This window comes from Momordica charantia (genome assembly GCF_013281855.1).
Source record: "Momordica charantia cultivar OHB3-1 chromosome 8 unlocalized genomic scaffold, Mcharantia_2.0 BLBB01000008.1, whole genome shotgun sequence".
In the NCBI taxonomy this organism is placed as follows: domain Eukaryota; kingdom Viridiplantae; phylum Streptophyta; class Magnoliopsida; order Cucurbitales; family Cucurbitaceae; genus Momordica; species Momordica charantia.
Window position 1 is genome coordinate 4,280,805 of NW_028275166.1, and position 22,654 is coordinate 4,303,458.

General features: G+C 33.6%; 2 protein-coding genes across 4 annotated transcripts; one reads left to right on the forward strand and one right to left on the reverse strand.

The window, feature by feature from the left end:
• Positions 1–3,762: 3,762 nt before the first annotated feature.
• LOC111005018 (uncharacterized) lies at positions 3,763–5,603 on the forward strand. The gene is made up of 3 exons (XM_022276362.2): positions 3,763–4,027; positions 4,139–4,268; positions 4,824–5,603. Exons 1-3 carry the CDS (start codon positions 3,892–3,894, stop codon positions 5,458–5,460), a joined length of 903 nt encoding a protein of 300 aa, XP_022132054.1. The 5' UTR covers positions 3,763–3,891; the 3' UTR covers positions 5,461–5,603.
• Positions 5,604–11,925: 6,322 nt separating this feature from the next.
• LOC111004883 (hyperosmolality-gated Ca2+ permeable channel 2.1) lies at positions 11,926–17,586 on the reverse strand. 3 transcript variants are annotated; one of them, XM_088127829.1, is made up of 12 exons: positions 17,228–17,586; positions 16,563–16,970; positions 15,383–15,529; positions 15,225–15,288; positions 14,916–15,125; positions 14,100–14,219; positions 13,684–13,982; positions 13,311–13,587; positions 12,941–13,219; positions 12,626–12,859; positions 12,363–12,534; positions 11,926–12,255 (listed from the first exon to the last, which is right to left on the reverse strand). In XM_088127829.1, the coding sequence occupies exons 2-12, from the start codon at positions 16,841–16,843 to the stop codon at positions 12,179–12,181; spliced, it is 2,160 nt and encodes a 719-aa protein (XP_087983955.1). In that variant the 5' UTR covers positions 16,844–16,970; positions 17,228–17,586; the 3' UTR covers positions 11,926–12,178. The 3 variants fall into 3 exon arrangements, with proteins under 3 accessions (XP_087983955.1, XP_022131814.1, XP_022131815.1); XM_022276122.2 differs by having other exon boundaries at positions 14,100–14,273; positions 17,228–17,585; XM_022276123.2 differs by lacking the exon at positions 17,228–17,586 and having other exon boundaries at positions 14,100–14,273; positions 15,383–15,552; positions 16,563–16,703.
• Between the last annotated feature and the right edge of the window lie 5,068 nt (positions 17,587–22,654).

The window sequence follows — 22,654 nt, forward strand, 5'->3', positions numbered from 1 at the left end:
AAGTTTCCTCCCTTTATTTTATGTATATTCCTCACATGTACTTAAAAAAAAGAAAAAATCTAAAAGTGTTTAAGGGTAAAAAAAAAATCTTTAAAAAATATTAGTTAATTTGAGCTACTTTGAGAAGTGCTTTTAAATTATAGCCAAACATATATAATACAGTTTATATAAGAAGTACGATATTTTTAATCATTTTAATAAACTTTTGACACATTGATTTAAAACCCACTTCCAAACATATATCTTTGTTTCAAGTTTTTCATCAGTAAAAAGATCAAACCAAAACTAATTGCGAGAGTTTATAATTAATTTCACAAACAAAAACAGTAAAAAGTGACCAAAATTGATTTGGGAGTGTAAATTGTAATTTGCAATCATCCCTCCTATTATTTCTCCCTAGGATTTCACCTCTTTCTTTGTTTTACCTTTCAAAGAAAATCCCACGTTACTTTGACCTACTTTTCTAGCTGCAGCATTATTCTTATTCTTGACTAATTCTAATAATAAATCAAAGAAAATAAAATACAACACATGATCAATTTGGGTGAAAGTTTACCTACATGGATTTGTTTTGTTTTGTTTTTTCTTTGAATCATAATTAAGAATATTCATACCGGTAAAACACGCATGGATCAGATCTCACCATAATTTTGCAAATGGTGAGATAATGCGAATATTATTGAACCATCGTAGATTGATTCATTGATTATTCAAAGAAATCAAGGTAAATCTAAAGAATTTAGAGGTAATAAATTCAAGTTCGATAAGACGGTTGTTCCGTGAAATTAATTAAGGTACAAATTAACTAAGGACAAAAATGATATTATTTATTTTGGATTTGTAAAATTGTCAAAGTTTACTTTTCAATGGAGAGAGAGCGAGACGTTTATGTGTGGCGGCTGCTTCCATCTTTTGCAAATGAATAAACAGTTTTTGTCAGTTCCACTTTTCCAAATAATTGTGATTATTATTTATGAATTTTTTCAGCTTTTATCTCTGGGTTTGTTTGAACCTCTCGGGCCTGTCTACGTTTTAGGAATTTCAATTATTCTTTTTCTTCTCTCTTATAATTTAAAATTCTCTCTCTAGCAATAGGGGTTTGATTGGATTTATAATAATGCTGTTGCTGATCAATTCAATAATCACTCTAAGGGATATAATTCAAAAGTAAAGAACAAAACAGCAACATTCTATACCCATTTGTAGGGTTAATTTGGGAAGAAGGGATTAAAAAGATAAAAAGAATAATAAGAAAAAGGAGCAAGCCAAGTCAAACCAAATTTGAAAGCTGCTAATTTAATAATGAGTCAAATCATGTCATTTGTGATCCAATAACTGTCATTCGAAAATTGAAAGTTGGATCACACTCATTTCAAAAGATGAGAAATACAACATCAAAAAGGAACATTTTTTAACAGGAAAATTAAAAGAGTAACTTGTGAGAGTGTGTGCAGTGGGTGTGGAGATTAATTCCTCTAGAGAGAGAAATAATTAAGAGAGAGAGAGAGTAAAGTCAATTGATATAATGATAACCTTGATCAATCAACTGAAGCATGCACATATATATTCTTGGCTTCTTAAAGCTAAATTCTAAAGTTTTTCAATTACTTAAAATTAATTAGGTCTAAACGCATAAACATGAAAGGAACAGATTGATTCTGGAAATAATTGGAACAATTGAATAATCCCCATAAGTGAGCTTTAAAAAAGAGGCTTAATATTAGGACTGTGGAATCTAATCATGGATCAAATGCGATTGATTTACGTTCCGACCATGAGATAATTAGACGGTGTAAGAAATACGTCACATCTACAACATAACCCAAATGAGAGAATTTCCTTCTTTCATGAGACATCTAACGACTTGTTTATACATTTGGTGAAGAATTAGAGAGTATTTGAGGTTAGAGAAAGTAGCCAACAATATATGGTAGAAAAACGAGGAGGGAAAATTTCTACAAAGATTAGACATGTTTGAGAGTGTGTGCAAGACTTCTCTTATTCCACCGTGTGAAATTATAAGATAAGACATTTCCTTTCGTTTTTTATTATTCGATTTATCGTATCTATAGAAAGAAACTTTACCCGTAGAATTTTCAAATTCTCACCCACCCTCTTAAGATTAACAACCTTTTTAGTGTATTAAAATAATGGATACAAGATATTACTTGATTATATATGACAATGGATTAGTGATTAATGAATTGAAATTCTTGGGTTTTGAAAGGTCATTGAATGGAGTGTCTTGTTGGTCATTTGGTGACCTACCAAGATGGAAAAACAAGCTAACAAATTTCCACACAATTTCAATACCAATGGTAGTGTAGTGAGACTTTAAATCATATATCCATATTTCTAAGCCTTCTAGAACCCTACAGCTATTACTTAGCTAGCTAGGGCCTAATTTGGTCCTTAATTTAGATGTTACCATCACTGTTTGACTTTTTGTTTTCCTTCTCTAAATAAATTTTCTTTTTTAATCTTTCATCCTAGGGTTTCTGTTACTTGGCTTGGGTTTTTCTCTTTCTTCATTAAAGCTCATCAAAGAAAAAGTAAGGAGGAAAAGAAAAAAAATACTCTCATTGCAATTATGGAATGTTTTAATACACAAACCCCTTCATTATTTTTGCATCTAAATTAAATTGTCTGTAGACATCACATGTGTTCTTTTCCAAACACATGGATTTCTTTTCTTTTCTTTTTTTTTTCATCTCTTTTCTAATGAAATATTAGGAATTTAATTAGAATTGAAAAAAGATTATTAACTTATCAATGTCGTGCCAACCTGAGTATGTTGTTCAATTTGGAGGTTTCCTCCCACTATACTAAAAAAATGTAAAATAATGTGTATTTAGACTTAAAAGTAAGTAAAATTATGATATTGTAGAGAGATACGTAATTATGAATCCTGAAATATTATGGACCAATGTGAGCATCGGGTCAGCAATAAAAACATCTATCCATTCTCTTGAGTTTGGAGGTTAAATTCCAACATTCCATATTTATTGTACTAAATAGAATCGTGAGATATCATTGAAGTGGTAAATAGGACAGAGCTGGAAATTTTTTTAGAGAGTTGAACATATTATATCTATATATATATATAATCTTTTAATTACAAAATTTCAGGAGATCAAAAGATTAGAGCAAAACTACACAATTAAAAGTATTTCACACATAATTTTTTCCTCGCAAAACAATACACATTTTATAGAAATAAAGAGATTTAAAATGATTTAAATGAAGGTCCTAAAATCAACAAATAATTTTTTGAATTAGCTCGATAACTTCCAACTTCCAAGTTCTTCCTCCACACCATAAAACAAATATCCAGCAAATCATTATATACGGCAGAAGATGAACTCAAAAAAGCAATTCCGATTTGATTTTGAAACCCTGTAAAAAAGCAAGAAAAAAACTTAATTAATGACATTCTTTTGATTGGACGGTTTTGGGTCAAAAAGTGAGGTATTATTATTATTATTATTTATAACATGTGGGATTCTACTTTTCCATATGTCCCAATACACGTATATTAAAAAAATAAACATGGGGAGTTGTCATGCATCTGTGTGTACATAGACAATAGACATACAGTAACTATTATGGTATACTGCTAAAAAGAACAAGAAGAAAAAAAACATCCTTGTTTCCCTATTCTGTCATCCTCTCATTTAATTTTCTATTGCATTATATGCCACACCCTTTAATTTGTTTATATTTATAAGTCAGATGGCTTTTTCAGCAACCCCATGTTTCCCACTTTTCCCAGAATAACCCTCTCTCTCTTTCTCTCTCTCTGTCTCATAATATTCTTGTTTTGGATTATTGAAGAGTTATCAGTGGGCAGCTCTGAGCTGAGAGAAAAAGAAAAAGAAGAAAAAAAGAGACATGGGGAGAGCTCCTTGCTGTGACAAAGCCAATGTTAAGAAAGGGCCATGGTCTCCTGAAGAAGATGCCAAGCTCAAGTCTTATATTGAGCAGCATGGAACTGGTGGGAACTGGATTGCTTTGCCCCAAAAAATTGGTAAAAATCCTATCTTTATGTTCTTCTTCTTCTTCTTCTTCTTCTTGTTGGGGGTTTCTGTTTTGTGGAGTTGATTGGGGATTTGGCCTTTTGTGAATGGAAATTTTTTAGGCCTTAAGAGATGTGGGAAAAGCTGCCGCCTGAGATGGCTAAACTATCTGCGTCCTAACATCAAGCATGGAGGTTTCTCTGAAGAAGAAGATAGAATCATTTGTAGCCTCTATGTTAGTATTGGAAGCAGGTAATTATAATTAGTATTTGTTTTCGTTCAATTCAATTGTGTATTAAACCCCCCAAATCATTTCAGCTTAATTAGGGTTTTTGAGCCTCAAATTGAAAGAGAAATATCACATGGGAAATGTTAAAGTAATATGACTAGAATGATTAAATATACCAAGTTTAAGTTTGTGGTCTGATAGTGAGTCAATAGGTAATTTCATTTCCTCCCCGGTTAATATTAGTCACTCATTAAACCGCCTTCCACATCTCTCTCGATATGAACAATTTCAAAGGGGTTTGTATTACACTAACACATGGAATTGTAATATGAGGCTGTGCAAATGTTTTATGTTATTTATATCAATAATTCATCCTCAAATCAATGAGAGGAGTGACTCATATGTATAATAAATCTTTGTCAGATCCTATAATACATAAATTTGGTAGGACTGAGGGAGGATCAAAATTGAAGCAAAAAGGGAAGAAAGCAAGTGATCTTTTAGTTCATCTTAGATTGAAAAAAATAAGATTACATATTATGAATGTAAAATTTTGTCTCTTTATATGGAAAATGCAGGTGGTCTATAATTGCAGCACAATTGCCGGGAAGGACAGATAATGACATAAAGAACTACTGGAACACGAGGTTGAAGAAGAAGCTATTCGGGAAGCAGCGGAAAGAGCAACAGGCAACTCGAAGGGGAAATGCCCTAAAGCAGCAAATGAAGATCAGATCAGAGAGCAATAACACAACTCATGGGGCTGAGAATAACAGCGCCGTCTTCTCTCTAAACGACGCCCACAACAACATTATTCCTTATTGGCCTCAATTCCCTACAGCACCACACTTCAACACCATTCCCTCTTCTGATCATATGAACCCCAATGAGAATTTAACCAAATTTGGGTTTCAATTTACAGAAGAAACTCTGTATAACCCTAATGGGTATGGTAATTTTTTGCCAATTATTGAAGGGCAAGGACAAAGCAGCAGCCAAATGGGGGACCAGCTTGAGAATTACAACAACAATAATATGGGGTTCGATGATCCGAGGAGGGTTTTGTGTAGTGGACTAGAATTTCTGTATGGGGATCAGATTCATGGCTGCGAAATGGGGTCTCTGATTTCTTCTTCTTGTCCTTCGAACTACGAGGCAATGCTCCAAGATTTGTCCACTACTCAAGAATTTAGTGCTAATTTTTCCATGAGTTGAAGGTGTATTAGATGATATATTTGGACAATGATCATGGCGGGGGCAGTGTAAAGTAGCTAGTAATAAAGAAAAAAGAAAAAACACTATCTTTTATTATATTTTTCCTTTTGATTGGAGCAATAAAACATGGATATGTTTGGTTTTGTGTTGATTTGAAACTGATTAATATAATCTTTAGCTTTGTTTGCAATTAATCTAAAAAGGAGCAAATAATATTATTATATGTAGCAATGCAATCGGTTTGATTTTCTAGAGCATCTGGTATGAGCGTATAACAACCATACCTTCTTGGATGTCTCTATCTCTGGGATGATTCTATTATCTTAGCCTCATCTTGATCTTCCAAAATGTTTTTTTTTTATTTTGTAATATTATTATATGTAGCAATTGGGTATAAATTTAAAGACCCACCTTTTGGTGAAGGATTGATGTAAGTAATTAATATATTTATCTTAAAAGAATTAGTGATTATATGAAATTCTAAAAAGGGGAAGGGAGCTAGGTAGTACCATTAATTAGAGTCAGAAAGGTTTTCAAAACATATAATAATTAATCTCTCAGCTTCCAAAAGTATTTGAAAAAGTTAGGGTTCTTCCTTTTTTCTTCTTTTTTTTTCATGTGTAATTTTTTCATGAGGATTACAGCTAGATATTTTAGATGGGTGTTGCTAGAACTTCATTGGGATCTGCAATTTGACCTCAAGCTTACTTTTTTCCTACGTATGAAATCTCTCGAAATTAGGGCATTTTTACCTAATTTTGCTGCTTTAGACTTTAGCAAACATAAATGCCCTAACTTTTTCATTTGTGTGTAATGTTGAAACTTGCTCATATTTGGCCTTTTTTTTTTTTTTTCTTTTTTGACAAGTGGGAAAGTGTTAGAAAGCTGGACTGTTTTGGGTTAGGGTTTTCCTAGTTTGGGACTAAAAAAAGAGTTGAATTTTCCATGTCCTTTTGTAGAGTTAATTAAGTCAAGATGATAATGGATTACCCTAAAGAGTCTAATTTTGAGATTAAAAAATGAAACCCTAAATTTGGTATATGGTTTTTGTATTGCATGAGATCCTTGTTAAAGTTGACTATATATGATTTTATGGTCCCTCAAAATGGTATCCAAGGGAGATGATGCATGTTATATAAATATTAAAGTTAAACACATTATACAGTATATAGTGCAATTTGGTTCACTAATACTTTGGTACTAAAAGCAAATGTATTGGACAAGAGATTGATTACATTTAGTTATACTATAGATATATATAACATAAGTTCACACCTTCTAATTATTTAGACAAGTCTTTGTTGATGAGCTTTTGAACCCATAAAAAAACTGAGGAATTGTGAAACTCAACAATATAATTAAATAGAAAAATGCAACTTCTTGCACTACAAATTCAAAGATTATACTTTTCATGAAATCAGCTATGGAATTTTAGTTTATGTGATATTGACACATGAACTAACTACCCGATAGATCATCATATATATATTTACTTTTATATTTCTTTAAAGTTAAACAAAACACGTTCAAATAACTCTTTTTTTTCTTTCATTCTCTTGAAGATAGCAAAAGAAGAGAATTCGTTTGTTGTTCCATCCAACTAAATCAACCGAACTCGTGAGTCGTAATTCAAACCCTTAAGATATTAAGAATCGAAAAAGATAAGAAACTATGCTATACAATATTTGATTAGACTTATAAATACATACCCAACACTTCAAAAGAAAATATCTTACTGATCAACACAATCCAAAATTTATTTCTTCTGTTTCTTAATAAACATATCACAGAGAAAAAAGGATTTTAATCCAAAAGAAAAACAACTAAACACATCACATTGTGTGGTTGGTGAAGGAGTTGCAGGTGAAGCCGCCTTATGTTTATGAGTGCACATGTGGTGAGTTAATCTCTTAGGGAAGGTCAAAGGAACTATGTATGCTAATGTACTTACATTTCTCTGACTAAAAGTACCATAATTCATTAGTTGTCTGCTTTTTTTTTAATCAAATAATGTTGTTGTTGTTTCTTTTTTTTTTCTTTTTTTTTTTCCCTATACATTGACTCTCCACTGTTTGGTAATCAATGATCATGATTTCTTGGAATTGGTTCAATTCATAGAATTTTCAAAATTCCTATTTGGTGTGTGTGTGAATGCTTCTTAAACAACTTATCTTCCTTTTTTATTAATGGGAATTTGAAAGGATTATTTTGAGATTGGTTTAGGGTTTTACTTGTTTATATATGTACTTATTTTGAATAGTATTTTCTTGAAAAATAAGGGTTTATTTTTTCTCTTTCCTTTTTGTAGTAGTTAAAGTAAAGGTTGAAAGTTTGCTTGACTGCATTATATATCATCATTGAAGTTAGAAGAATAGAGATCAGCATTATGTATATACATACCTTTACGTTGGATTTAGGGCCTTAGCCAAAGATTTTAATTTCCACCAAAAGTGTGAGTTAAATGGATAAATGCCCAAAATCCATAGGGTAGCGTGGGTTTTATTTAGTTTTGCACCATTATTCAACATTATCTGTTTTAGGGGTTGGTCACAATCCTATTAATCTTACTCATAGAGAGGTAATTATTTGACAATTTGAAGATTCAGAAGATTTACATCATCTTTCTATGGAAGTAATGACACCAATAATAGTCAGAGCGCGATCATTAACATATCTACTTATTCTCTTGAAATTGGAGATTCAAATCTCCATCTTCACGTTCGTTGTATTAATAATAATAAGCAGAAAAAATATTTATATAGAACCATCATGAGTGACTCATTGGTCCAAAAGGGTTGGGATTAATTAAGACGGAATGAGTTCAAACCCATGATTGACCACCATCGATGTTGTGTGGCTAGCTTACTTGGGACTCTTGTTTGGGCCAAACAATATTGTGACCAACGCAGGTCTCAAATAGATGATCTCATATGGTAGGCGATACCACAAGGCCCTGTATCCTTGTCACTACCCCATCTCCATGGGATGAAAATACGTACTTGGCACACTCCTATAAGAATATATTTCACATTTTTTTAGAAAAATTTCCTCAACAGTCTCAAAGTGCTTTATAAATGGCTCGTATGGATGGTGTGTCAGGAATAACTTGTCCACTTTGACATAAGTCTTCGTAATTTTGATTGTTTTCTTTTTTCAATTAAAATGTCTCATACAAACGGAGATACGCTATCTCTGATTCTTTTCTTTAGTTCCTCCCAGACAAAGTACTATATTAGAGTCAATTTCTGATTGAATTTTCAAATTTTTCTTTAAATTAATATATTGGCGAACATTGAATTTTACTAAAATATATAATTTTCTCATCCAACCATCCAACCTACACTCCTAGAGCTATTGAGATAACCTTAGCTTTACCCCAATATAAAAATAAACTCAAACGAACTCGCTTACACACTACTCCAACCTAGAAATCTAGATCATGGCCTAAACTTGATCCAATATTTCAATAAATAATTTAAGTTACACATATATTATATAAGGAGCCATATATTAGTGGAAATCCACGTAAGCTCCCAATTCCAAAAACCATATATTTATATATCAATACAATTAATTCATTTGAGGGTCATTTTTTTATTATTATAATAGTAATGATAATAATAACCAAAAGAAATTTGAAAGTGTAAAGTTAGAAGGGAATATACCTAGAGAAGAAGAAGCAGAGCAGAAGATGTCCAAAACAAAGAACCAAAAAAAAAAAAGAAAACAGACATAAAAATATATTTTTAACAAAATTAGCCTCCGTGATTGGGGCGATATTCTTGCTCAGGTTATGACAAAACCAACAGCCAAACAACGACTTCCTTCACCACCTTTTTTTTTCTTTTTTGTTTTAAATTAAATTGTGTTTATTATTAAAAATTAAACTGACCTGCTTAACTTTTTTGCTGTGTAATCTGAATAATTCTTTCTCAATTTGTCTGTTTAAACTTTGATTATGACACTCACTACTATGGAGATAATAAAGTTTATGTTTTTCGTACTAATTAATTTATTTTTAGTTTGTGCTGTTAATATCTTTTATATACTAACATTTTAATAATCAAATGGAATCAGAATCGTTTGAAGAGTGATGCAGTTGCAATTTTCATTATCTATGTGGGGGTTGGATTAAGTTATCTAGGGAAAAAATGTTTAGTGGCAAAGATTAAAGCTAATGTTACAAAATTTAAGGACAAAAATGTATTTAAAATATATATATTTTTTAGGCAAACATGCCCTTCATTCAAAGAAGTATGTGAGGATAAAACATACAAAATATGAGGTAGATGAGAACACTCTAGTTCATAGAAATAATGGAAAAGTATCATAAGTTATAAAAAATAAAAAAATATCGATTTAGATTACTAAAAAGAAGCTGAGTTTTGAAATATAGTAAATTCCCTCCAAAAATTTGTTTGGTATGGGTAAGAAAAAATCTTAGTTAACAAGTGAACAATACAAAATTCAGGAAGTCAGAGCTCACATTATATTGTATAATTCCTAAGCTTGATGATGATCTAAGAGTTGATTCCTCAAATATAAATTAAATCTCTAAGGATCTAGCCTACAAGCCTAACATCATAAGGCAAGGGTGGAGGCACGAGCCAAATAGGCCATGGATGAGCCCTTTAGGCTAAGCGGCGCAGAGCTGAGCTCAAAGTCCTTGGGTCGAGCTCAGAGTCCCTGGATTGGTATGATTTTATTAAAACGACGCATCATTCATTCAAAAAAGTATGTGAGAAACATATAAGAGGAGGATGCTAAATAAACGCACTTCAGTTCAAAGAGATTGTGGAAATATCGTAACTACGGAAGAAAGATGGGACCAAAAAGAGGTATCCTCCCATAGATTAGCTGCCGTTCTAGAGACGTCTGTAAAGAGACGATTGTTTCTTTCAAGCCACATAAATCAAATGATCGAGCACAATTAGTCATTGCACCAAAGAACGAGACCGGTTGGTGGAAAGAGGAATCTTGATATATTCCAAAATGAAAGCATCCACTGTGGCAGGAAGAGCGTCTTGTAATTGAGATGTGTAATAAAATCCTAATTTTTGCTACATCTAACAACACAAATTCATATATGACTTAAACTATGAAATTTATGTAGGGAGCACCACACAATTGTGTAATCTCTTCATTTTTACAGGTTACGTCGAATCTCTTTACTCAAGAAAAGTAGTGGGAATTCTGTTAAGCCAAATTTACATAGGGTCTTAAGGCTAGTTTTGAAAAACGTAAAACATAAAAGTGTGACGATGAAAATAAGATTTAAACATTTTTTTATGGTGTCTTGTTTTTATCATTGTTTTAGAATATATTACATCAAAATATGAAAGTGAAGACTTGAAAAGTTATGATGTTTGGAAGTGATATAATATCTTTAATTACTAAACTATATTGTACCATCAGGTGTTGGCGCAATGGCAAGAGTCTTAAGGTATTGACATCCAAGATCCAGGTTCGACTAACATGATATTCTAACTTATAAGAAATATGTGGGGTAGAGGATCGAACTCACATCTTCTTGGTTGGGGAGATATATGTTAATTATCGTTGAGTTACGTTCGTTTTAGCTGTTTTGGAGTGGGATTACAGTATAAAACATCGGAGAAATTAATACGTTCTTTCGAGTGTATTTTCTTTTCTATATGCTTTTTTAAATCTAAAAAAAAGGTAAGTTTTAAAAATTCTATTTTTTTTAATGAAATTAGACTAATAGTTCAAACGTGTTTTTAAAAATAGTAAAAACATACTAAAAATAAAATAGTTATAGAATAAAGTTAAATGGGTTCTTTTGTTAGAAAATTCTAGGATGAAATTTTAGAATAAGGTATTTTTTAAAGTTATCTCCTATATATCATTATAAATTTTACATTAATAGTTTCTTTAGATTTAATGATTTTTTGGCACAGGTTGTTTCCTGCATTGTACTTAGATAATGAAATGGATGGAAAAGTATGAAAATTATATTTGTGGCAAATGTGAAATTTCTTGAGCAATTTTGAAGTTTAATGATTTTTTTTTTGTGGTTTGTTAGATAACATTCTTCATTCTTAGTTCTTGTTTCGATTTTTGAAAAACATAGGTAATTGATAATTGTTTCTATTTCTTGTTTTTCATTTATAAGAAACATTTCCAAATTATGTAGTAAAAAAAGTCGTTCACCATTGGAAGGACATCTTGAAGAAAATTCATAGAAACCAAAATTTTTAAATGTCGACGTCGAATGAAAATATCAAAATCTCAATTTTACATAAATAGGGATAAAATGTTGGATATCAAATTATCAATAGATATTGTTTTAAAAAGAATCATAACAATCTATATTAGTGATATTTTTAATATTTTTTTTATATATTTTATCAATCTTTATAGTAGAAAATATCTCTAACTCCCCATTTATGGATTCAATGATGACATATGAACGAAAATTTAATACCATGTTACAAACTCATAAAATTAGTTTGAAACAATACAGATATATATTCACTATATACCTCATATGAAAGTTCTTAATCGTCAGTATTATTTGTGTTTTATGTTCACAAATATTGACATCATTTCATAAAACTTTCATAACACTCCTAAAAGAATATATTTCCAATCATTATCGACATCGACATCGACATCGACATCGAGTCTTTTGATCAACATAAATACGGTATGAAATGGGAATTTGTACAATTAAGATAGAAAAGAAGAATGAATAGAATTACTTTTGGCTGGGTTCTGGTTCATCCAAATGGGTAGGAGCAGTCCACAACTCGAGTACTTTCATGGGGGGCTTCCCTGAAATTTTTAAACAAAATAAGGCATGGCCAGAGAAGAAGAAAAATCAATTAACTGGGTTTCTTCACTAAGAAAAGACAGCCAGGATTAAGTTCTTAGACTGTAACCTGGTTTTCCGCTCTCTGTGTCGTTCTCGCTCTCCTGCTTACTCAAACACCCCGGTTTACTCGAGTGTCGGTTAGCCAACAACGTGAACTGGCAATAGGCCTTGCGTAACTCTTCATAGATCTTTTCCATCCTGCCAGATTGCTCGTCTTTTCGGTCCATCTCGATGAGCAACTGAGAAACGATAGGAGGCATGGTTTAACTTTTTTTTAAGGAAAAGAGAAACGCACACATACATGCGCACACAATTTCGAGTTGTTCTAACCTCTGCAGCAGTGTTTCTGAAAATCGGTAGGAAACGTTGCCTGCAGTACTCGTGAAAGAGGAGCGTGCCGATAATCAAAGGAATGGTGAAACCTGATGCAACTGGAGACTCCTTTAGACCAAACACTCCAAGAGCAATAATTTGAGCCAATACCAGAGCGAAGATGGTAGTGTTGTGAGCTACGGGCCAAAATTGTCCCCCGCTTTCGTATTTCGATATATAGACGTTGAGAATCTGAGAGAATATAATTAGTTAGTTAATAGTAGTTGAGATTCAGAACAAGAATTTGTTAGGCCAGCAAGAAGTGGAACTGACCTGGTTTTTGTAAACAAGGTAGGCAAGAAAAAAGTAAACGAGCAAGAAGGGCGTGATCAAAGGAGCCAAGATGGAACACGTGAAGCCGAGAAAACCGAAAAGGAGAATTCTAGGAACTTCGGTATGATATGGGAATGAAAGAGTTTCATGAATAGGTTCATCCTTGATTCTAAGTATACATCTTCTGAACAAGTTGCAGGTAAGAGGAAAAACCTGCATCACTTCAATAGCCAAACTTGCCCATCCAGATGATAGAACATAAGTCAAGAAGAAACTCGCCTGTATCGAAAAGGTTGCTAATATGATCTTAATTACGTTGTGCTCACTTCAATGAACATAATCAAATAAAGCAAAGTGTTATTTTTATCACCTGTGCTGGTACTGCTCTGCCAAATTGGGCAGGTAAGTCCTTTACACTGAAAAACACATTCAATGCACGAAGAATAGAACCCGTAAATACGTTGACAAAAAACACGTTCCAGATTGTGAAGTACAAGACCTTCAGGCACGCACTCTTTTTCCTCCCGCTGCGCGAAATAGATCCCTCCATGGCCGAAAATGACATCATAGTAGGTGGAACCAGATACAAAAACAGGACCAATATCACGCTTGGTAAGTAACCCGTCACCAGTTGGCTCATATATTTCCTGCATCAATCATAAAGCCACACCCAGTCAAAATTCCTTGATTCATGTACATACATCCTCCTGCAGAATTGCAACATAAATTTTCTATTTTACTACTTTTCCAAGACGCTTCTGAGGAATGGGAATTTTCGCTGTAGTTCTTCGAGTTGCGTCATGCTTTGAACAAGTGTTACAGGGAGCAGAAAAACGAGCATGAATGCGGTAGCAGCAACCAGCGTTCCTATCTTACGAATCCAAAGTTGCCTATACGGTATAGAAAGGTTTGACCAATAAACATCGCGAGGTTCGGGAGCTAAGTCTGTTGCCCATGACATAGGATTCGCCGACTGAAGAACCTTCGCCGCCATAAGGGCAGCATACCGAGTCTTGAAGAATACAAACGCTGCCGAACACTCCTGTTTTTCACAGAACAATTTACACAACTAAGCCAGAGAAAAGAAAAGGAAAAAAAAAAGAAAAAGATCTATGTTTCGTTTTTATGCAGTGATTGTGATATAATAAAAATCTCTTACCTTTTCTGCTCCCACTAAGTCTATGCCTCCATATGCACCTTTATCCTTCACACGAGGCAGAATTGCAAAAGAATTTGTTGGCCCTGCACAGAAACAGCATCCTTTTATCTTGGTCTGGCACTGCATTTCCACCGAATTTTCCTTCAGTGAGTTGTACATTTTCTCTGCATCATCCTGGAAATTCACTGTCATGAACTTTCCAAAAATGACCAAAATAAAGCATAATATTTGACAATTTGACGGCTAAATTTACACAAAAATACTGCACGAATTGCAGACCTATTCATCCATGTTTTTCTCCTAAAGTCGAGGTTCCACATCCGGACCATTCGTAAAATGATGTTCCTAGCACACGTTTTAATCCATTTCGATATCTTTCTTATGGCGCCTCCTTTTAAAGCATAAGTAGTAACCAGATCAGTTCCGACTTTAGAGGACAATCAGCGAATGATCCAACAGCAGATTTACTTAGTTCACTTTTATATGATGGTTATTCTAGAAGTAAATTAGATATACAATCACAGACAAATTCATCTTGCTCATCCCTTTAGATTCTAAAGGAAAATCAAATATATTATACATGTTAAAGACTATCAATATTCGTGCGGTTCCATCTCAAAACCAATTGGCAATGAGAGGAGTAGTCCATAACTATTATAAACCCTTGTTAAGTTCCTTTTCTTTTCAACGTGGGATCCTTAACACATACCCATATAGTAAAATGAGATTCGAAAATGCATTTGTCCCATCAAATTAAAATTGATGGCGAACTTATGAAACAAGTTAGAATAATGTTTGGGCGGATAGGATGCGTACCATCAGTTTATGAATGGTACCAGAGCGATATATCATTTGGTGTGACAAGTAACCTGCTGCATGATAATTGGTGAAGAATTTCCTAACAGTTTCACTATAAGATTCCTCTGCAGACCAGGGAATCGAGCGGACTAAAACCGTAAAATGACTAGGATTCATAACAGAACCAGTGATGTGGATAAGTCTCATTCTACTGATGCTTGAGTACTCCTGATAACAATTCGAGAGGGAGAAAAAAGAACATCAAAATAAATGCAATTGAAGAAAGGAAAATGAAAACATGATCCATAAACTTCCCGCAGAACTTACAAAGTAAAGGAGCACACAAGCCGAGCAAGATATGACGTATAAAGCGATACAATGAGCACAAAGCCTGATGAAGGAGAGAAAAAAAAATCAAGAGTTAGATTAAGAACATAACATAGTTAAGTACATAAGCAATGGAGTTTTAATATCTCTCTCAGTACCATTTTGAATTCTCTTTGACGTTCTCGATGGAAAAAACGTGGAGCGACTCTGAAGGTATGAGCTTGTGAGTCATTTCTTGGCCATAGTAATTCACTGGAAGCACTAGAAATATGCAAATGATGGCAGCAATTGAAAAGACTCGAATGCTGTACAGCAAAAGAATTAGCATCTGCAGTAAGCAAAATCAGATAACTGAAAATTGTTTCAACAACATACAGGAAGTCGGATATAAGCACTTTGCAAGAACACAATGAATATACAAGTATGTTTTGTTTCGATTTAAAATAATCAAAAAGGATTCCTAATAACTGGAAAACGCAAAGCAGCATGTGGGGCCTAAATAATGAAAACCAATACCATAATCCTTAGGCTACACAGCATTCTGTTAGATTAAATGAGGAACATAGAAATCAAGCAAAAACCTTATCCGAATCTACACTCATGTAAGACCTCTCAGGTTTACAAACATTTGATAAAGATTTCGGTTTTAGTTTTCTGTTTATGCTTACATCCTCACCATTCCTTCACTATGTTTTTCACTTTTCTAGAAAACTCATGTGAGTTCTTAGCTATTTTTTTCTCGGTGGTAGGAATTCAAACATCTGACATGCTTAGGTTGGCTGAAAACCACTTCTTTTACCTTTTTAAATTTGACTAAAACTTTTAAAACTTTTTCTAAAAAGTAGATAACGAAACAATAAATTACAAAGGTAGAAGTAATGTTTATAAGGTAAATGGTTATCAAACGGGCCTCAGGTGTAAGTAAGGATGGCAACTAACGACTGCATATGTAAATCACTTTGAAACATGAACATACAATTCTAAATCACATAGAATAATCCAACTGATGTAGTTTTCTTCTAATGTTTTTACATTATGACTTCGAATCATAATGACATGACAAGCAATAAACAAACAGTTGCAAATCACACCAACAGAGTAAGAGATGAAACTAGAAGCAAAAACTAACAATTCTATTAGACTTTGACTGTGAGGGAGGGCAGGTGACTAATAAGAACAAAAGATTAATCAACAGAAAACAGCAACTTGGCCAAAAGCAACATGCACAGACATCATATTGCACATACAGAAATCACAAAGAACAAAAAAATAGAGTTTGCTAGCATTTGATCTTCCATTTAAAGAAATCAAAACCAATTTTGGAGAGGTGGAAGCAACCTGAATATGATTATCCTGACAAAAACCACAGCATCCAGGCCATCAAGAGCCAAAATTTCTTCCTCGGTTGTCTCCCAAGCTTTCAGTATCCAGCTAGGGGAAGGAACAAACCTATCTAAGCAAAAGGTTTCGCTGCGTTTCAACTTTCTCGAAGCGATCTTCCGACCGAAGTACACAGTTACATTGCTCGGCTGCTTTCTCAATATCGAATACAGAGAGAAAAGCAGCAAGCAGATGCCGATATTAATCCCTACCGAAGTTAGAAGGGCTGAAAATTCCATCTCACTTGGCCACACTCAAAAGTCTAAAAAGAAATTACAATCCACAGAAACCAAAATCTGACATCCAAGGACCTCCCTCACTCGGATTCTGTTTTTGGTGCAGCTTTTGCTACGTTTTGTTCTCTTCCTGGTGAGAAAATACAGACAAGAAGGAAAGAAAATTTCAGTACCAACAACCAAAAATTCTCCATCCTACAAGCAGAATAACCACTAAAACTTAACCCCAGATGAGTTAAACTTCAACTTCTATTAGGAGGGGAGAAAAAAACAGAACCAAAAAGTTGAAACAAAAAACAAATATCTTGAAGAACGAATAAAGAAACAATGAAATTGAACTGGGGGAACGCCAAGAAAAGGGGGAAAAATATAAAAATAAAAAAGTACCTGAAAAATCCAGTCAAGAACACAATATACTCCCACCACCAATCGCTATTATTTATAAAGGAGAGACGCAAACTCCTCCTCGATCTAATTGGGGGAAACTTAGAAGTGAAAAAGACGGCATTTAAACTCAAAATTATACACAAAAGTTTTACGCCATACCGCACTTTGCTTCAACTCCATGAAATTAAATTTAAATAATAATAATACCATCCAGATCGAACCCAAACCCTAAAGTCTCTTCTTTTCCTTCGAAAAGAAGAAGAAAGAAGAAGAGAGGAAAAACAAAACAAAAAAGGAAAAAAAGAAGAAAATAAAAAACAGAACTTTTAATTTGGAAGTGGGTAAGCAATTGGTTTACGCTGCAGAAACGGAATGTGGAGGAGATTCAGAGGAATGCCGCCACGTTCCATGTTAATTTCACTGTCGGGGAAGATTAGGCGGGGGCAACGGAAACGCCACGTGGCGGACAATAATCGGACATCATTCGTTCTGATTCCAGAACCGTCCCAACTGTCGCTCCACGTTGGCACGTTCTTCTACACTGCATCCAAAATCTATGGTGTAATGTGATTAAATAATGTAATTAAATAATACAGGCCAGATTTCACGATAACGGGTCCCACTGTGATGTGTTCACTTCAATTCAATTCAATTAATTGATTAATTAGTGTCGCGTTTGTCGGGTATCGGACACGTGGTTTAAACTTTAAATCATTATTTTGCGTGTCGCACTTCGCTTGGACAGGTGTATGGAGTTGTTGGGCCTTGGGCTTCTAAACTGGACCAGCTTGGTTGTCTTCCAATAAAGGCCCGGTCCATGTTAGTGCTCGGATAGACCAATGGTAAATTGGTAATAATGTAATTTAATCATCAAGTCTTTTTTTTTTTTTTTTGTCTAGTATACTCATTATTACTACTTTTAGTTTGGATATGTATGGGCCGGGATTTTTAATTTTTAATCTTTGGAGGAGGTTATGACTTATGAATGCAACTCATTTAACTATATTTAAATTGGCGTTATTGTTATTGTTAGCACTTTTTGAGGATATAGCATTACAAAATGTGATGCTTGTTACTGATTTCTTGGAGGATTATTATTATTATGGAAACTGCCGTGCGTAGTAAAAATTTTTTATGTATTTCCAAAAATATATCACCTGTTTTTTAAATTTTCAAATATAACAAAAAAATTTTATTTATATCAGTAGTATATTAGACACTTGTATCAGTATTAGATGTATATCACATACCTATTGTACATATATTTGTATAAGTACTATATTAGACGTATATCACATTCATATTCCAAGTATATCAGACACTCATATTAATAGTATATTATGTGTATATCACATACATATATCAATAGTCATATATATTACATATATATTACCAATATATTATAGATATATTATATATGTATATCATTTAGATAAAATTGTCATTTTAAAATTGGACCTCCGTTTTTTCTTGAGTGTTATATTTGAAAAAACTAAATGTGATTGTTATTTTGCTAATTTTACTAAATATTTTAACCATATTTGCAACTCACCTTTGTTATTATTATAATTAAAATCATAAATGGATGAGATCTGGATTTTCATATTAAGGAATATAATTAGTAAAAAAAAATTAACCTTCAGTGATAAATAATGATAATAATGATGATAATAATAATAATAATAATAATAAAACTCTTCAATCTCTCTCAAAAAAAAAAAGTAAAATAATAAAATAACAAAAGTAAAGAGAAAAAAACCCACTTTTATTTGATTGGTAAGTCCTGCTCATTTTTAATAACAAAATCGTGGTTCCATGATTTTCTCCAACACGCCGCCGTCCCGAGCCACCACCGATCCCAATATTAAATATTATTAATTAGTCATATATTTTTTAATGATTCGACTTTTTAATTTTTTCAAATTTTCTCCCCCTTTCACCTTCTTCTTCCTCCCCTTCTCCGGTGAAACTCACCACCGGGGCGACAACTCGAGGCGACTCGCTAGCTACAAAGATGCAACAAAAGGGAGAGGAAGGGCTCTAATAATCCAGTATTTGATTTGGGTTTTTGCAAAAATCTTCCAGCTGGGTTGGAGAAACTTTCTAATTTGAAATTGCGAAATCTCTCGACTTGTAATTTTTCATCGAATTTCCGGAATTGAAGTTCTTGAATGTTTCGATAGACAAGGTTAAGGGCGAATGGTTAGTCCCCAATACTACAAGAAGTTTGGGAAGTCGGCACTCGTAGAAACTGTGATTACTTTATTAGCTCAAACTAAACCTAAAGGCAGAAGCTTTTTTCCAAATCATACAAAATCTGAACACCCTCTTACGAAGTCACAAAAACCCATGAAGGAACCGGCCAAAAAGGCCAAACCCAAATCAGTATTGAGAGCACAGGCTGTTTTCGTGGTTTGGGTGTGAAGGAGACGAGAGAATGATGAGGAAAAACAAATGAGCGATCTCCCAGGTACATTTGTTGGGAACCATTAATGAGTTCGAAGTTGTGCTAATCTTGGAGAGTAATCGACTAGCATACGATGTAGTACTTTGATCGTGTCAAAATTGCTTTCACGACAGCGGCTTCGTCCATGACACAACCATTTTTTTCTTTTAATCCTAATTGTTCTAACAATCTGAAAGCAATTTGGTTTGAAGTAATTAGATGAAAAGGAAATTCATTTCTTAGGGCACGACAAAGATTTTTTACTCTAGACCAATTACTGTCCTGATTCTCCGTATCCAATTCTCTATCTGTGTCTTCGGGATTCATCGTGGCAGTTCTTGACTTAGAGGTTGATTTATTTTTTCGGCAGCTGTCAGAGATTGTTAACCAAGGTAAATTGGTTTTAGATGAGATAATTATCAACTTGTTATCCAAGAGACTTGAAGCTGGAAAGGGGAAAAGGCGAATCTCGAATTATCCTTGATGATTTCCCTCGGACAATTAGACAGGCAGAAATCTTGGGGGAGGTGATTGATTTAGACTTGGTGGTTAATCTGCGAAGCTAGAGGGCGTATTACGTGACAAAGGCCTTGGGAGAAAAATATGTAGTCAATGGAAAAAAAAATTCAATCTTGCCTCAATTAATGTGAATGGTGAAAATGGCAATCCTATAATGAGCATGGCTCCACTGCTTCCCCCTTCACATTGTATGTCTAAACTAATTACTCGGGCAGATGATACGAAAGCAGTTGTAAAAAGTTTACCGCACTCGAGGGGAAGTTGTTGAGAATGACTATTTGTGGGAGCAGAACACCAGATCTGAGTGCTCGTGAATTCGTCTGCCGGTGTTCGTGCGCTATTGTCACCGCCGCACGTGGAGAGTTCGGTTTCGGATCGCTACTGCCAGTTGGATTGTTTCAGATCCTGTCCATCGGAGGCAGTCAGCTGGAACGTGGTTCACAGCCGTCCGCCTTGGTCCGCCGATCGTCGCTCGTGGTGGGTTGCCGATATTGTGCGTGATCGAGTCGCCGATGCAGATCTGATCACGAGGGTCGTCATCTTTCCTGCTAGTCATGGATTTTAAGGTGACGCTGAAGGATATCTAAACGGCCCAGTCGCCCGCCGCGGTTCGGGGTTGTTGCGCCGACGTCGGAGTGTCGTGGATTCAAGCGAGTCAAACTGGAACAACACATATCCGGATCTAGTTCATGGATCAGGCTTCGGGTGTTCGCAGATGAGTAGTCGTCGCTCAGTAGTCCGCCGCTCGTGGGTCCAAAACACTGTTATACTTGTGGTCGCAAGAACGTTCATGTGTTATCGAAAATGGGTGGCTGTGTTGGTGGCCGAAGAAGATGAGGAAGAAGGGAAACGAAGTATATAGAAAGAAGATGATGAATTGTAGATTCGCGCGACCCATTTGAAAGAGAAATAATTCTCTTGGCATTCGGGATTGGATTAAGCACAAATGCCATAATTGCGGGGGAGGTAATCAAAAATTTGAAAGGCGGAAGAAGGAAAGTTAAACAGGTAAATTTCGTATACTTTCGCGATAATAAAATGATAATATGATTTTTCATGCATAAATTATTTGACATAAATATGTTGGCAAATATTTGGATTGTTATTCTTCTCGCTACATAATTAAGTTTTATATAGGCTGATTTTTTTGCATAAAATTTTTTAAATCTTTTAATTTTCTGAGTGAGATTTTTTTAACAATTTTCAACTCATATCATTGTCATAAATTGAACATGATATTTATTGAAATATTTTACGCATGAGCTAAAACAATTTTTTCTATTTTTCTTCTTTGTAAAATTTGTAATTATTTATGATAATTGAAATAATTGCTACATTTGTTTTGAGATATAGATTAAAATTATAAAGAATAAAATTGAGGTAATGGAGTATCTCAATTTAAGTTTATCTTAATCTAGTGGTGGTTTGAGATCCTCTTTTGACTATAGTTGAATATTATAGTCTTATTTTTATTGAATATATAAAATTATTCGTTATGAATATTTTTGTGAGCATGTCTATGATCTCAAAATGAATAAATTGTACATTATATGGTGCATAATTGTCGTCTATTTTCTTTTGAAGTACTATGAGTATTATAGAAGGTGAAAAATTATGAATTTATGTGAATGTTTAAATACATCTAATGTCAATTAACGATGAGATGTTGCTATTTAAGATATTTAGCAAACTGTGGAAAAATCTTTTTAGTGAAGCTTATTGTCATGATTATATGAAATTAAATTAATTAGTGGTAGAACAATTAATTATGGTTATAATCATGTGAAATTAAATTATCTTAACTACCTTCTTGGTCGAAAAAAAGTAGAAATTGATAGACTCTTGATGGATAATACACTCATGTAGTGATGTAATGTGAAAATCCATAGTCTTTTATTTGGGTGGTCTGTATAGACTTGATGGATAATAGAGTGTGTGATGTATTGTGAAATCTATAGCCCTGAGTGTGTGATGTATTGTGAAATCTATAGCCCTTTATTTGGGTGGTATGTATAGATTTGATGGATAATACATTTATATTGTGATGTAATTTGAGAGTCCATAGCCTTTTATTTGGGTGGTATGTATGGACTTGATGGATGATATATGAAGTCTTCATAGCTCAATTTTTTAGTGGTCTATCTGTGAAAGACTTGATGAAGCAATAACGTGATTGTGAAGGTGAGTCGCCTTCTATGAAAGACTTAAATGATATCTTTCTAGAGCTTTCACGATTACCCAAGGTTTTATGTGTATGGCCATTAATAGCATTTGATTTATTTCGTGGAATCAAAAAAACAGGGAATAAAATTTGTTGTAGGAGTCTCAACCATAATTACTGTAAGTTCAAGAGGTAACTCACTCTCATTATTAGGTTCACTATGCATTAATTCAAATCGTAAGATATTAATGCTTAAGTTTATTTTCCTTCATTGCTCACAAATTTATTTTTAAGAACTAGT

What these genes read in the sequence shown, in the direction of transcription:
- LOC111004883 (XM_022276122.2), bottom strand. Translation starts at nt 16,843, where the DNA reads ATGGAATTTTCAGCCCTTCTAACTTCGGTAGGGATTAATATCGGCATC. An exon ending in CTCAGAAGCGTCTTGGAAAA is followed by an intron (nt 13,588 to 13,683) that starts GTAGTAAAATAG and finishes TGATTGATGCAG; the next exon opens with GAAATATATGAGCCAACTGG. An exon ending in ACCTTGTTTACAAAAACCAG is followed by an intron (nt 12,860 to 12,940) that starts GTCAGTTCCACT and finishes ATATTCTCTCAG; the next exon opens with ATTCTCAACGTCTATATATC.
- LOC111005018 (XM_022276362.2), top strand. Translation starts at nt 3,892, where the DNA reads ATGGGGAGAGCTCCTTGCTGTGACAAAGCCAATGTTAAGAAAGGGCCA. An exon ending in TGCTTTGCCCCAAAAAATTG is followed by an intron (nt 4,028 to 4,138) that starts GTAAAAATCCTA and finishes GAAATTTTTTAG; the next exon opens with GCCTTAAGAGATGTGGGAAA. An exon ending in TATGTTAGTATTGGAAGCAG is followed by an intron (nt 4,269 to 4,823) that starts GTAATTATAATT and finishes TGGAAAATGCAG; the next exon opens with GTGGTCTATAATTGCAGCAC.